At 42.2% G+C, this 15,204-nt stretch overlaps 1 protein-coding gene across 3 annotated transcripts in view; it reads right to left on the bottom strand.

Annotated features, from left to right (window-relative positions):
• Nucleotides 1-532: 532 nt before the first annotated feature.
• Nucleotides 533-15,204, bottom strand: part of cdk12 (cyclin dependent kinase 12) — a 23,615-nt gene continuing 8,943 nt past the window's right edge. Inside the window, exons 6-15 of one of the 3 annotated variants that reach the window (XR_798776.1) lie at nt 10,371-10,560; nt 8,045-8,101; nt 7,456-7,557; nt 6,402-6,479; nt 6,167-6,283; nt 5,958-6,089; nt 5,533-5,750; nt 4,815-5,237; nt 2,680-3,210; nt 533-1,014 (exon numbers count right to left, since the gene is read on the bottom strand). Coding sequence is in view for 2 of the 3 variants with exons in the window: in XM_010775444.1 (XP_010773746.1) it covers nt 2,786-3,210; nt 4,815-5,237; nt 5,533-5,750; nt 5,958-6,089; nt 6,167-6,283; nt 6,402-6,479; nt 7,456-7,557; nt 8,045-8,101; nt 10,371-10,560 (1,742 nt within the window). In the remaining variant the exon portion in view is untranslated. Of the gene's footprint in view, nt 1,015-1,614; nt 3,211-4,814; nt 5,238-5,532; nt 5,751-5,957; nt 6,090-6,166; nt 6,284-6,401; nt 6,480-7,455; nt 7,558-8,044; nt 8,102-10,370; nt 10,561-15,204 lie in introns of those variants that run through there. The other 2 variants (XM_010775445.1, XM_010775444.1) reach the window with 2 other exon arrangements.

Here is a 15,204-nt window from a genome sequence, read left to right on the forward strand (position 1 = left end):
CTCTGTAAGCCTGCCAAGTGAGGAGCTGGTCCGGGTATGCATGAGGACAATCCTAACACACACACACACACACACAGAGAGAGAGAGAGACAGACACACACCCAGTCTGCGTGAACCTAGCAGGCTTCTCTCTTTGCCAATCTGCAGTTTATGATCCTTGTCCGCCTGTCAGGATCTTCATAAAGAGATCAACCCAAATGGTAAAGAAATCAACACATAAATAAGATGGATGCATAGGCAGCACTTCACCTCACTGTCTGACTGGCTCAATCTTTTATACTTCACTTCATCGCGGGTATAGGAAACAATTAAATTAAAAGAACCTACTTAACCGAAAACCTAACCGTAATAAATATAGTGTTTAAAATATGCCTCCAGCCCCGTGTACCAATACCAAATTCATTTGGTAATAAGACATAGAACATATTGCATATAATACAAATATGCACATTTTCATAAACATGTCTTAAATATTGAAAAAGCGTTTCCAAGAATTAAACGGGATGGACAAATGCCTAATAAAACTACAACATGTCTAGTCTTTACCATGTTTAAGATTGCATATTAATTTGGGTCAATTATTATTTTTAAGACTTTATGTCCTTCATTTCAGTTGATGTTTGTTGTGTTTTTGGTCGAGTCATTTTAATTGTGTTCTTGTACAGTGTTCCTACAATTTCGAGCACTTTTTCTCCCATTAGTTTATTTAAATTGAAAATGCATATACACTTTACAATTGTTGCACTTTATTCAAGATTCAACCACTTTTGACTTTTGTGTGCTCAGGCTGAGTTCCGCGGTGTCTCGCAGACCCCACGCAGCAACCAGGAAACAACACCAGTAATACAGCTCACACTGTCTGATCCTCGAGCCTCAAAGGGGCGGAGCAGCGAGCCCCGCAACGTCCCGCCAACAACACATTAATGCAGCAGGATAATAGTAAAACACTGAAAGGGAACATTTTATTGCACCAGGAGCTATCTTGGGACTTGTACTGCGACAACGTTGACTTGCCTGTGAATACAAAATAAACCAGTGTTGGTGATCTACAGTATTGTCATTGTTCTTTGAACAGCAAGACCGCTAACACCCTATTTCAACAATCACACTCCCTGTAATTGACATCATTAATAGATAGTTTAGCTTCTCACCATCATTTGCTGTGGCCCACTGATGTTAACGATCGTAACTGAAAGGCTGCCTGCCAAAAGTAAACATTCAGCCACGTGACTTGCAAACTCTCGCGAGAGTTTTACACAAGACAGATCCTTTCTAGCCATAACCCAGACCCCACGCAGCATTCTCATCTGTTTGTCATTACTGGTGTCACACAATTTACAATTGTTTTTCAATGATTTCCAACACCCATGGGAACCTTGCTTTTATGATCCGACAGAACTTCCTGTAGAATGAAAATGTGTAAACATGAGTTTCCAGGTCCTACGAGTAAGCATTTATATCCTAGGTGATAGTGAGGTTTTCAACTATAACCAGGCTTTGCCGAGGCCGAACTGTGAGCACTTCCTGTAGTTTGATCTGAAGTATGAGGGAATGCCTACCATCTAGTGGCCACTTCACAGAAACATTCAGAGATACCAAGAGAGAGAATTCAACTGGTCGCATAACTTCCTTTAATAAACTGAACCAAGAAAACACATATTACAAAATATTTTTTTCTTTTTTACATACACAAATCATTTTCTCCTTCAAAACCAAAAAAATGCAAACAGAAACCATGGACCATTTTCAAAGCATGTATCATTTTCTTTATGTAGAAAATAACTGCAGCAAAAGAAAAAGCTTTTGTTGCACAAGTTTGCGGTGAGGCAACGACAAGGCTTTCACAGCCCACCAGGAAAAGCCAGAGAAGTCAGTGTTTGCGTACGTGTGTCTAGCTTTTATAAGTGTATCATGTAGCGATACGTTGAGATGTAGTGGTTTGATCCATCTTTCAGACAGATAAAGTGAGCACTGCTATGACACAGGTTTGGGAAAATCTTCATATGGACCAAAAACATATCGCAATTCAGTTTAATTGATGAGAAACTGAATACAATATGGAACAGCCTTTGAGTAAAACTAAAATTCCTGTTCCCAGTCGCTGTTGCCATCAAAAACGGAAACTTAACCCACACTTTCTTGCCAAGCCGCGATCATTCAGGGGTCGCTGGGGTCACAAACGACGCACAAGGCTGAAACGGGAGCTAACCAGCACGTGAGGATCAATGAGACACAACTTCACAAACCTCCATTGTTCTTATCAGTGTGCTCAAAGCCTCAAATATAAAGATACACAGGACTTTAGCTTCCACCACACTGGGACAGACACCGCCCCATTACAGAGTGGAGCAAAAATGACTTCATCTTCATAAAGCTCTTGGAACTTTTTTTTTTAGAAGTGGGCACTGCAGTGGACATGACAATCATTTGTTTTGAAAAAAAAAAATCAAAGCTTCTTTTTAATTTGAGTGTCAGCTGCATTGCACTCAATTTGAAAAGCTAAACTTAATTCAAGTCGGGACCTTCAGTCAAGGGTGAGAGCAAAGGGACTGCAGGTGGTGACGTTCCCAAATTAATTTACGGTCAGGTCCAAACACTCCCTCCGATTCAAAACGACAGAGGGAAGTTATGTTCTTGACCTGAGACCCCTTACAACATCTTTGATTCAACTTTAACTACCTGCTCATGGTCCAGTGAATACTAATCTGTAGGTGTCCCTCTGTCTTCTTCCTCTGCGTGTCCTTCAGGATTGCTGGAGCTGCCCTAAGATACTAGGGTTTGTCTCTCAGGGGGGGGGGGGGGGGTGGCAGGTCCAGCGGGCAGCTCCATGGGAGAAGCGGAGGTCCTGGTCCTTGGGGAACTGTGCTGCTGTGTTTGGTCCTGCTGTGGCCTCAGCTGCAGCCGAAGGTTTAGGTGAGGAGTCAGCCATCCAGGGTGGAGGGGGCGGTCCCCGGGCCTCTGCAGCAGGAGAGGGGTCCTTGCTGTGCGGGGGGGGCCCAGCATCCGAGTCCTGCTGGGAGATGAGCTGGAGCAAAGCAGCTGCCACAGCAGGGCTGATGTCCTGGCTGGGCTGGGTTTCAGACCCGGCCTGCTGGGCATTTCCAGGGAGGAGAGCCGATGGAGGAGGACCGGGTGGAGAGGGGGGACGCTGCTCCCCAGGTGGAGGCACCTGGTTGGCATCCAGCGGTTTCCTTTTTGATACTGCACCATCTGAAGGGGACAAACAGGAAGGAAGACAAAACATTAGGGAGAACACAGTTGACATGTAATGTTTCACTTAATTTTAGGCCATCTACACAAAGACCCTTATGCCTAGTTGTCCTTTTATGTCTTATTTACAGTCACTACGTTTTAGTTCAGAATCAAATGGGCCTAATAATGTGACATCCCTACCTTCACCACAAGAGGGAGAGCAAAGCACTTGAAGTGCATCTTCACATTAAGTACATCACCATTATAAGGGCAAACATAAGATATCTGTAGGTATCAGTTTGCATTAGTTCAAGTTAAGACTGCCAACACTGACATTGATTATATGGTAGATTAAATGCTAAAATTATTTAGCCCTGAAAACAAAGATGTCAGGCCTATGAAAACTCTCCAACAACACCCCTATTTAGATATCAATGTTGAAAAGGGGGGAAAAAAATTGGTTTACCGTGATTTCCTATCAGTTATTATTTAACACAGTTAAGCATTGAAGTTGTTCACTATAATGGTCCCAAAATAATAGCATTAATGTATGCAAAACAGATGCCGCTGAATTAGTTTTTCCTTAAAAAAGAAAAAAAAAGATGCAGGAAACATTAGGAAGGGCATGTAAAGCTGGAAAAATAGAAAGGGTGACTTGTAGGAATATTTTAAGTATTTTAAAGGTCAGGACAAGATCACTGTAACAGGTTAGTCTTGAAATGTTTTTCAATCCAAAGCCGTGCAAGGCAAACCGAGGGTAAGGGTTTCAGCAGCATGAAAAGAGAAATAACGTGAAGAAAACAGGACCGTTACCATTCCAGTGTCAGCAGCATAGTCAATAGTTTTATTTCACTTGCTAAAAACATTTGAATTAATATCGGAGTTGAAGTGAACATAAAAAAAAAAAAAAAATGTGTGACAAAGAAAAAGGTAAAAGAAACACATGCAGGTGAGGCCTAAAGATTCAAAACATTTATTTCCACTTGATAATTTATTAGACTTTCTTCATAAAAAGGCTGACATTACAGACGGTTTAAAGCAACATCGCTTTCTGTGAAGAATCCACGAGACCTCCTTTGTAATGAAAATGAAAATGCGAACAGGATGGGACAGATACAGAAAAACAAAAACTGAGAATGAAACAAGAAAGTAGGAGAACAGTGGAGTGGAAGGGAACAATACAGTGTGAACCTTTTCTTCCTTCTTCTGGTTTATTGAGTACACCAGTGAGAGACGTCCATGTGCACCAAACCTTTGCCTGGTTATCAGGGTCACGTGACAACGAACACTCGACAGACATTTTGCGAAGTACTGCATTTTTCAATGTGTGAGGTGGTTAAAAGGGGACGATGGTGAGCATGAGTTTAAGGAATGTCAGGGTGAAAAAAGGGGTGGGAGATGAATGATAAGTCTAATGGCCCAATTCCTATGGCTAATTGACCATGTTGTTGATTTTTTCAGGTAGTCTAATGCGTCATTAGAGTATATAGGAATTCTTTGTCAGTCAGCTCCTATTATTTTGTCCTCTACTCTGCTCTCTTCGTTCTTGTCCCCAGTGACTTTCACCTGACCTTAGTTCGCCTTTTTTTTTACCACCATCTAGAGACTAAACCCAGACTTGCCCTTGCGTTCAGTAGTAGAGGCGGACGAGCCGCGCATTAGTGCCTCCTCTGATTGGACACCATTGCTCTCATTGCCTTGCTCCTCCCTTTGGGGCTTAATGATGTGGCCCAAAAGGAGAGCGAGCAGGTTGGCCTGGTCCTCCTGGCTGAGCGGGGGGTCTCCGGATGTCGGCGAGGGTTCCTGGGGTTCAGGCGGCGGCTCCGGGGGCTGGGACCTGGCAGCAGTGGGGGCCTGGTCCTCTGGAGCCCCCTGCTGGTCAGAGGCCTCACTGAGGGCTGACAGCGACTGGCTGAGAGTCTCTGGGGTTGAGAGGTTGAGGAGCTGGGCCACCTGGGGCAGGCTGAGGTCCGTCTGCCCCTGGAGGAGGTTCATCAGCACGGCCAGCTCTGTCGGGTTCAACTGGTCTGCTGCTACTCCCAGGCCTGGACGAAGTCACACAACCACAATTCAAATCTATGAAAATGCAATACAGTGCAAACACAGAGGTCTAATTCTAAAAACTTTTCCTTGGAAAGCAGTTCATCAGTAAGAAAGCATACTGCAGTAAGGAGAGCAGTGATAGAATAATCAGAGGGAAAATGCATTAAAGGCCTGCTCTGTAGTTCACAGTTTGCGGTTGTGTACGCAAAGCGGAATAATGAAACGCATAACACAGAGTACATATCTTATAACCATGTTTTTGTTTGTGGTAACATTTTATTTAGATTTATCCGTTACCTGACAACTCACTCTCTAAGGTGACTGGGGGGGGCGGTTTTCCTGGGGGAGGCGGTGGGGGTACAGCCGGGCTGCTTTGGGGCCGGCTGTTCTCCCCGCTCGAGGTCCCTGTCGTTTCCTTGCGGGGCACTTTGGGCACATCCTCGGGCACCCCGCTCTGACGTGCACGTCGTCTCTTCTTACTCCACAGCTCGTGGCAGTCCTGATGGTGAGGAAGACTGAAGGCATGCACAAAAACAAAATGATTATAGTACAACCATTAATAAAGAAATCCTAAGAAGAAAATAAGACAGTCCTAGATAAGACCTAAGCAAACAAAGTATTCACAGTGTGTATTTCAATGCTCTTTCATTATCTCTCACAACAACAAAACATATGATACTATATAAACAAAAGGGGAAAGCGGCGGCCATGGGGCTACTGACTCTGGCGGTGGCATCTTGTTGGGCTCAACATTACTCAGGAAGACACTGACAAGAGCTTGCTCTGCTGAGCAGCGCCGCGCGGGGTCAAGGGTCAGCATTCGGTCCAGCAGGTCCAGGGCAGCAGAAGGTAAACTGTGCAGAGGGTAGAGATTTTAAAACTGCAGAAACAAAACTACGTTTTTGTGGGTACGCTCAGCAGCATTACGTACAAGGCAAACTCCTCCCGCAGGCGCCGTCTGTACTGCTTCTTGGGTTTCATGGTGTTGAAGAGGGGAAGTTTAATGACGTCCGGCCAGACTGCAGGACAGGGACTACCACACAGACGGCTGAGGGACATGACAGAAAGGCAAATATGGGTGATAAAGAAACAGACAATTCAGTGTGGGAAGTTTGCAGTGGAGGTTTCTACTTTAAAAAGGGCTGTGGTCAGAAAGGTCAGCCTACCTGATATGCTCCAGCTGTAGAAGCTCCTGGTTAGCCTGGAAGATGGGCTTCTTGGTAAAGAGCTCTCCCAGAATACACCTGAGACATGACAGAATGTGTAGTGTTAGTATAAAAATGTACAGTTTTATATACGAAAAGTTTCAGAGGATAAATAATACACACTTTAAGCAGGTGAAAAATGTATCAGAAAAACTCTATCAATAACAAAAAGGTAGCACCTGCACACTTTCACACTAACATTACTTTTTATACTTTGTTGACTCATCCAAGTAGAATAAAAACTAATGGTGTCAAAATTGTGAAAACATTGACTGAAAAATATGGGAGGGGATTATGACCAGTTTGAATACAAATATTTATGACATCCCTTATAACATTTTTGAAAACTTAAATGGCATGGAGCAAGTTTGCAGGCATTATCTTTTTATTATCTGAAATTGTGAATGACTCCCAACAGTGACCAATACATCATACTACTTCTGAATATGATACATTTCAATTAGAACACATCCTTTAAGATAACATTTCCTATCTGATTTTGCCAAGTGTAATCATAAATAATACAAGTGTCGACATCGTGTAGTACATTATAACTAGTGCAAATGTTCACAGCAATGTTATTTTTCCACAGATAAGAAACCAATGTGCATGAAATAGTCTTCTGTTATAAATACACTAGATTTTGGCAGCCCACTTGAAAACTAAAACATCTCACTGAGCTTCATTTGCCTCTTGGTGCCCATGTTTAATAATAACTGACTCGGTGGCACAAAGATTACTCTGGAACAATTACAAGTGTTTTCTATTAAGAGGATACCAAGTAGAAATAACATTTGTAAACAATCTTCTTTAAAAGGTTGATGTAGCTTTGATGGCTTCTCATTTTTTCAGTGATGTTGGGATGAAAAGGCCATATTTTATATTTGTTGAAAAAAATCTTCATTAGTTTATGAAGATTACACAACATGAGAAAAGTTACAGAATGGAGTATGCATGTTAAAGATGAAACATGTAAATGTAGAACAGATATGTACTGCCATGACAGTCTACTCACCCACAGCTCCATACATCGATGGCTGGAGAGTACCTCTCCTCTCCCAGCAGGAGTTCAGGGGGGCGGTACCATAGTGTGATTACTTTATTAGTGTATGGCCGACTGGGGGCAGGAAGAGAGGACAGTGAGACTCTGTACAGATTCACACTGCAAAGCATGTGCACAACCGCACAACACACACATTCCAGGTTTCACTAATAGGGATATCTGACAATCTGACACACATTGCCATCTAGTGGAGATGCATTGAAAATGAAGAGGATAATCCATGTCTCCATGAGGTTTAATCATAACATACATTATTTTTTGTATTGTACATCACTGTTTGTGTTTTTGTACCAGAAATTGATGCCTATGAATTATGATCGGGAAGGAATCCAATATATTTACATCAAAAAGTTTAATATACACTCAATAAGAATACATTATATATACAAGTATTGGATAACAAGCAAAAGTGTTATTTTTCATAATCGTTTCATACTTCATATCATTTCATTAACATATTTAAATTAAGCATTTGATGTTGTTATGTTATGTTTACAGGGATATATATATATGTAGCTATGCACAAAAACTATTCCCTTACCTTTCCTCTGAACTGTAAAGTCGAGCCAAACCAAAGTCTGCAAGTTTGATCTGACCTCTATACAAAGAAACACATATAAACCAGGGTTAGGAACCACAATGCACAGGTTGTTTTCAATAACAAGTTTGCATTAGAACAAATTATTAACAGGCTATTACTGCAACTATATAAAGCTATTTTGATCTGATTCAGGTTGCTAAACACTGATTCAAGTGCCTCCCCGGAGCCTCGCTGCGGGGAAGCTGTGGACCTCTTTCACCAGTCAGCGCAGCCACGCAAAAAATGCAGCATGTGTACAGCTCCTTATAGGTACTGCAATTTGTGAAGTGCCGGCGAGGCGTTCCGGTGCGCTCCGGCAGCACTACACCCCTGATCGTTTCACCACGGAGGAAAGCAGCAAGTCGAGTTAAAGAGAGCGGGGCCTAGAAGTTATCCTTCCGCGCTGCGTTGCGCGCATTAGTTCCTTCTCCACAGGTAACGGGGAGACACGCTCCGGCGGCGGTCTCGGCCAGGATCCGGAAATACAATTTAAATATTTTTGCACACTTATTCCACTTATTATTAGTGTGCCACTGGTTACGGTACACGCACCTAGGGTTGTCGACCCCTGGCTTTGACAATAAGACCTGATAGAAAATGTTCACTTTTTTTCTTATGATTGCACAGACCAATAGTCTATTGAGAAAAATTATAATTTTCAGATAGTCATTCATCTAAATAAACCTCAGTTGTAGAACCTAGAGGGAGGCAATACTGCATTGTTGCTCTAAATCAGTGGTTACCAACCTTCTTAAGATCCCTGACCTTGGCCTTGGTGAAAGGCGAGATCTAACTATTGCAGAATTGAGTGAAAAAAACGTCCCAGACCATACTTCCAATTTGAGGCCTTTTATGTAGGCTAATTGCATCTGAATTACATCAAATCATTTGGTGCAACTTCCAATTTGATTAAACCAAGAACACAACATAACTAACATGTCAAAAAGGATAAATACATATATTTACATCATATATAATTTTAAGTTTCCTTCATTACAATCCTAAATATAAATGTACGTAGCTTATTTTCCATTTGTTTGAGTGAATGAGTAAATTATTTTATTGACAGCAACAACAACAAATACAAAAACAACATCTTGCAGTGAGCAGATAACATAAAGTGCCATTTTAACTGTGAGGCTTGTCCACTGAAGCTTCATGCAAGTGCAACATTTAACATTAAAAACTAGTTATTTTAACACAATTTTTAGAAATTCAAAATTCTAACAACATTCTTTATCCATTAGTGCGTTCACACCGGACGCGATGCGACTTTTGGAGGCGGCGCGATTACATGTAAATTCAATGCAAAGACGCGGACGGACCATGGATGTATAAAGAACAGACAGACACGGTTGATGCGAATGACACGTTCACGCGGTAGCCAATCAGCGGTGAGGATCTCAGCCACTGACTTTGAATCAGAAAACCAAAACATTAACAGTTAGCTGTTAGCACACAGAGCTCACAGCTCCTCATATCTGTTAAAAAAAACTGGACAAAAGTTGAACATGTACAAACCAAAGACTGTGTCATGGTGAATACAGTCGCTGCTTTATTCTGTCTGTATGACGTGGTTGTGAGTTTGGACGGAGCATATACAACGTTAGCTTAGCCTGATCGATCAGATCTCCATTCAGAAAACACGTATTTGAAAAGGTTTTTCGCCTGCCGTCTGTCTGCAGACTTGTCAAAGCATTAATTTATGCTTTTTACTAACCGGTATCAGTATGTAGTTATTCCAGCATCATTTTAAAACGTGTATTACAATTAAATCAAGGTAAAATGTTCATTTTGTTGTAGTTGGTATCTACCATAAGTGCAGTGAGTACCAAAATATGCAGCATCACTTTAAGTCAATCTATTATTTTCGGGAGCGACAGGGAATGTCTCAAAGATACGTCAATCAAGTGGCACCTGCTAACGGGGTGGTGGATGATAGGCTTACATCTAAAAACGTTGTAAAATAAGTATTATTTTCCTTTAAAAAAATGTTTTAACGGTGCGCGATTTACCCGCACCACACTCGCGATCGACCGGTTGGTGACCTCTGCTCTAAATGCTCTATTTCAGCTCATATTTATTAGCATCTTCTAGCTTTCACTTGCATCCTCTATGTTTGTAGAAAGGACACAGAATTGTAAAAGGCAAGTGTCTGTTAGAAGTTGCTTTCCTTACTGTTATTTGAAACAGCTGTTACTGCTAAACAATTGATTGTAAAAGCCAAGCTGCATGTCTACCTAAACAACAATATTTCACTTTTGGTGTCCATGTCTCCTGTTCTTACCTGTTGTTGAGCAGTATGTTGGAGCACTTGATGTCTCTGTGCAGGAAGTTGTTCTTGTGGCAGTAGTCCAGCCCCTCCATCAGCTGGCGCATGAAGCTGCGGACGTGCTCATGGGAGAACTGGACCAGGCCCGACTCCAGCAGGCCCATCAGGTCATGGTCCATGTACTCAAACACCAGGTAAAAAGCACCTGAACCCAAGGAAGATAGATTCAGAACTGGGAAACATCATCATTCATATTTTTACTTTTTAAGCTTCTCTTGAGGTTTTGGAATAAAGCTTTTAACAGACTCATAATAATTAATGACATCATTACCCCAACACAAACAACATCTTTAGAACAATTTGAACACAAAGTATTTTTGTTAAATCAACTTTCTGTGATGAATATAACTCGTCTGTTCCCTTATGGCTCTTTTCCACTGCAGCATGTAGCACGTTTTCTTTTGCTTTTCCACTAGGGGTAGTTCTGGCTCAGGGCTACTTTTCCACCTTTTTTCTGTCCCTCCAAAATCGAAGTTCTTACCGGGCCAACAACCGGGCTGAATATGCTAAACTAGTGACGTAAACACTCTCGACTGCTGATTGGTCAGAGAGAATCGCTGGCAAGGGGGCTACAACTACAACAAAATGAACATATTTTACCGTGATTTAATTGTACTACACGTTTTGAAATGATGCCAAAGTAACAACATACTGATACGGGTCTACAGACAGACGGCAGGCGAAAAACCTTTTAAAATGCGTGTTTTTCTGAATGGAGATCGGATTGATCAGGCTAAGCTAACGTTGTATATGCTCCATCCACACTCACAACAACGGCCTACAGACATACAAACCAGCAACTGTATTCACCATGACACAGACAGTCTGTGGTTTGTACTCGTTTAACTTTTGTCTAGTTTCTGAACAGATATGAGGAGCTGTGAGCTCTGAGGTCTAACAGCTAACGGCTGATGTTTTGGTTTTGTGGTTCGCATTGAAGAAGACGTCACGGCAGTTTTATGCAGCGTCGCTCCGCCCGCCGAACAGCCAATCGCCCCGCCTACACTGCGTTACTATAGTTACTACCCCAGTAACTAAACTGTAATGGAAACGCAGCATAGAGTGAGCCTGGCCTACCAAAGCCTAACCATACCGTACTAAGCCGTGCTAGGTCCTGCAGTGGAAATTGCAAAAACTTGGATTTGTCAAATGTATTGAACTGGTGATCACCGTTTGAACAGTTGACAGCTATAGGCCTACAGCTTTCATGCTTAACCCATAAGAGTCCCTGGGGCCATTTTTCGACCATTCGGGTTTTCATGTTCATGCCATTTTGGCTGTGTTGAATGAATATTGCTCAAACTTGCCAGAGGATATTCTTTTGTAGTTGTATATTGAATTGTGGTCTCAGTTTTTTTAATTAGCCTAAAATGGCTAAGCTGCACAAAAACCGACACATTTGCTCCTAGCGGCAACAAATGCCCCATTGAAAATGCTTTTTTTGACCCCACATTTATCTTATCATTAACTCTTGATTTCCTTTATGTTAAGATTTCATTTTGGACTTCTAGCTTTCAATTTTTACATTTTTCTACAAGATGGCGATAATTTTAACCCTTTGAAGCCTGCAGCAAAATGTCACACTTTTTACTGTTTTCAGCAAGGGTCACTTGCTACTGAAATGATATATGTGTGTCACTTTTGATGTTGGATAATGGTATGTGTGTGCGTGTGCGTATGCACGTGTGTGTGTGTGTGTGTGTGTGTGTGTGTGTGTGTGTGTGTGTGTGTGTGTGTGTGTGTGTGTGTGCACTGTTTACTTTTATTATTTACCGAAATTCCCGTTATTCTTTATATTTCAACCCCTGACTCGAACCCGAGTCAAAAAAATCGTAACCCGAGTTATTGAGTTAATGACGGGGATGACCGATATTGTATTATAGAAGTCCAATTGGAATTCTCAGGGAATTTTTTTTTGCGTAAACAAAGGATTCCCCGGTATTTTACGCAGTGGAAGTGTTTTTGACGATTATTTATTACTACGTTATAAATAAAATTTCTCAGTTAGAAAATTTTGATGAGTCCCCGGACTGTATGTGTATACTTAATACTTAATATAAAAAATCCTTAAATTGGGAATTTACGGTCAAACCCAACCCCTTTTTGCGGTGTCCCAAAAATAAACTTTTTTTAATTTTTTGAACCTTATTAAAAAGTTTTTATGTAAAGTTCATTATAAACTAAATAACAACTAATAATCCGAGGGATCCTAACCAGTTACCTAACCCCGGTCGTGTAACAAAACTACGTGACCGAATAAAAAAACGTCACCCGAAATCTAAATTTCTTTTTGAGTGTGAGCGGACGCAAAGGAATTCCCGGGGGTTTTTAACGGTGGAAAAAGGGGCGTTTTTTGACGATATTTTTACCTACTATAAAGTATAAAAAGAGGGGGTAATTTTCCTCAGTTAGAAAATTTGATGAGGTCCGGACTGTATTGTGTATTACTTTATACTTAATATAAAAAATCCTTAAAATTGGAAATTTACGGGTCAACCCAACCCTTTATTTGAGGTGTAAAAATTAAATTTTTTCCAATTTCTTAATCCTTTTATTGAAAGTTTTTTTATGTAAAGTCCTTTATAAACCTAATAACCATAATAATCCCAGGGATCCTAACAGTTACTAACCCGTCGGTTTGTATTAAACTTACGTATCAATATAAAATACGTCACATCCTAATTTGTTTTGAGTGTGAACAAGGAATCCCCGGTCTTTTACCGGTGGCGAGTGTTTTTGACGGTAATTTTTATACTTAATTAAAGTACGAAAAAAGGGACTTCCTGGTAAAAACAAAATGTTTCCCTGCTACCTGTTATCTGTAACAAACGTTTTAATACGTTTTTCGTATGGTAGGTCGGACAAGTGATTTTACTGTGTACAGTCGCGACTACTCGGCCTTCGTAGTAAACTCTAGCCCAGGTGTGTCGTAAAGAGGGTGGAACAGTACTTCGAGGACATGCAAAGACGCGACGTCCTACCGGGAGCTAAACTTACAGGTGTCCTGCCATCCGCAACATTAACCCCTTTATCAGTTGGTCCGCAACGCACTTGCTCCCGTTTCACGCGGTCGCTAAAACAAGGGGAGGAGACGTCCTATCCCACCGGTTGTTGGATTGTTCTTGTATTTTGTTCTGTTAAAACTTATTTACTAAGGTTCGGTAAAAGAGAGTACTACGTTTATAATTAATAAAATATCCTTTACGAGAGTAAACCTTTTTTTTGGATGTATTATAAAGCCTGTTTCTTATATTCTCATTCTCTTATGTACACACGGGCATTGACTCGGATAACCGTGGAGGAAATAGTAGTTCACAACGAGCTGTGGAGGAAACGTAGCCAAACGTCAGGAAACTAACTACTTGACCGCGAAAGAAAAGTAAAGCAGCGAATCAAGACCTGACACGCCACACAAGCACCGAATCTTTCGTCGGTGTAAGGACCGGGGCAGCTCCCTACATCTCTGGTCACACACCCAGAAGCCCCCATTTTCCGTTTCACACCTCCTCTCCTAGCGAGAGCCCGAGAACGGGAACCTCGTTTTTATCCCCCTTCGGAGTTCGGAACAAAGCCGCTTAACGGACGGTTGGTCACGGTCAAAAGAGGACTTCGTCGGAGAGTCGGTTACGCTTCCTGCACCTGTTTAACAGTGTCCATTACCTACACGAGGGACTCGGGGAGACAGTAGAGGTCTGGTGGGAGTAGGGGACAAAACTGAAGTCGTGCTGAAAACGGTCGACGAAACCGGACATATGTTGTGGACGTCAGAGGCGCATCCTACTAAAAATTGTAAGTGTCAAAACGGGTTTACAAAATATGGCATAAACCGGTCCGAAAAACGTACATGACGAACTTCGGACGTGGACGGAGACTTATCTTTAGCCTGCTCGACGAAGAAGGTCGTCTACAGCGACTTACCCGACTTGTCGTAGTCCGTCCGCCACGCAGGAGTATAGGGTCTAAACGTCTTCCCCGTCGGTCGGAGACAGTAGTGGCCGCGGCGTTAGCCCTATCGAGCAGCAGCTTGGCGTCACACAGTCGGACTAAACACTTTGGAGAACACCTGTAAGCACCGAGCCTTTTTCGAGGCAGGGCTAAAGAGTGAGGTACTCCGACTCCCAGCTAAGTAAAAAACTGTACATTTCTGCCGGTTTTAGTCGTCCGGGGTGCATTCGGTCGTCAAAGGAGACACAGGTATAAGAGCGGAGACGTTACTGGCAGAGGTACGTCCAAGACAGTACCTTGTATTATAACGACGTCCTACAGTTAGACAGTCGTCGTTACGTTTCGACTACGGCAGTGACCTAAGTCCATGCTGTCGTATTCACCACACCCAAGGCCTAGTTTGAATCGAAGTCCCTGCATCGCCTCGTTTATGAATGTCACAAACACCCTCTGGTTTTGTGAGAAGGTGTTGGAGGCGAGGTCAAAAGTCAAACTCAGACTCAACCTGAGATCGACCAGACAAGGTTGGAGACTCCCGCAAAGGAGGCACCTGAGACTCCGATAAGACAAGTCGGAGTCTCAGTTGCATTCCTCCTACTCGTCGGTAGGTAGCGTTAGTCTCACGTACTATTACAGGTCTCGAAGGGCACGCACGACATTACGGAACGGGTAGAGGGTTATTCTGATGAGGACGTGACTATCATATGAATATTGGTACCGACGTCACGTGGACATATTGTTGGACTCGTCTTGGTTTTGTTTCAGTGTAAAAAACAAACCAAGAGCGTTTGAGTAACAAAAATAGTAACTTAATCTAATAATGCGTCACGCCAGAGATTCTCTT

This window comes from Notothenia coriiceps, unplaced genomic scaffold, assembly GCF_000735185.1.
Source record: "Notothenia coriiceps isolate Sejong01 unplaced genomic scaffold, NC01 NC01_scaffold00015781, whole genome shotgun sequence".
NCBI lineage: Eukaryota > Metazoa > Chordata > Actinopteri > Perciformes > Nototheniidae > Notothenia > Notothenia coriiceps.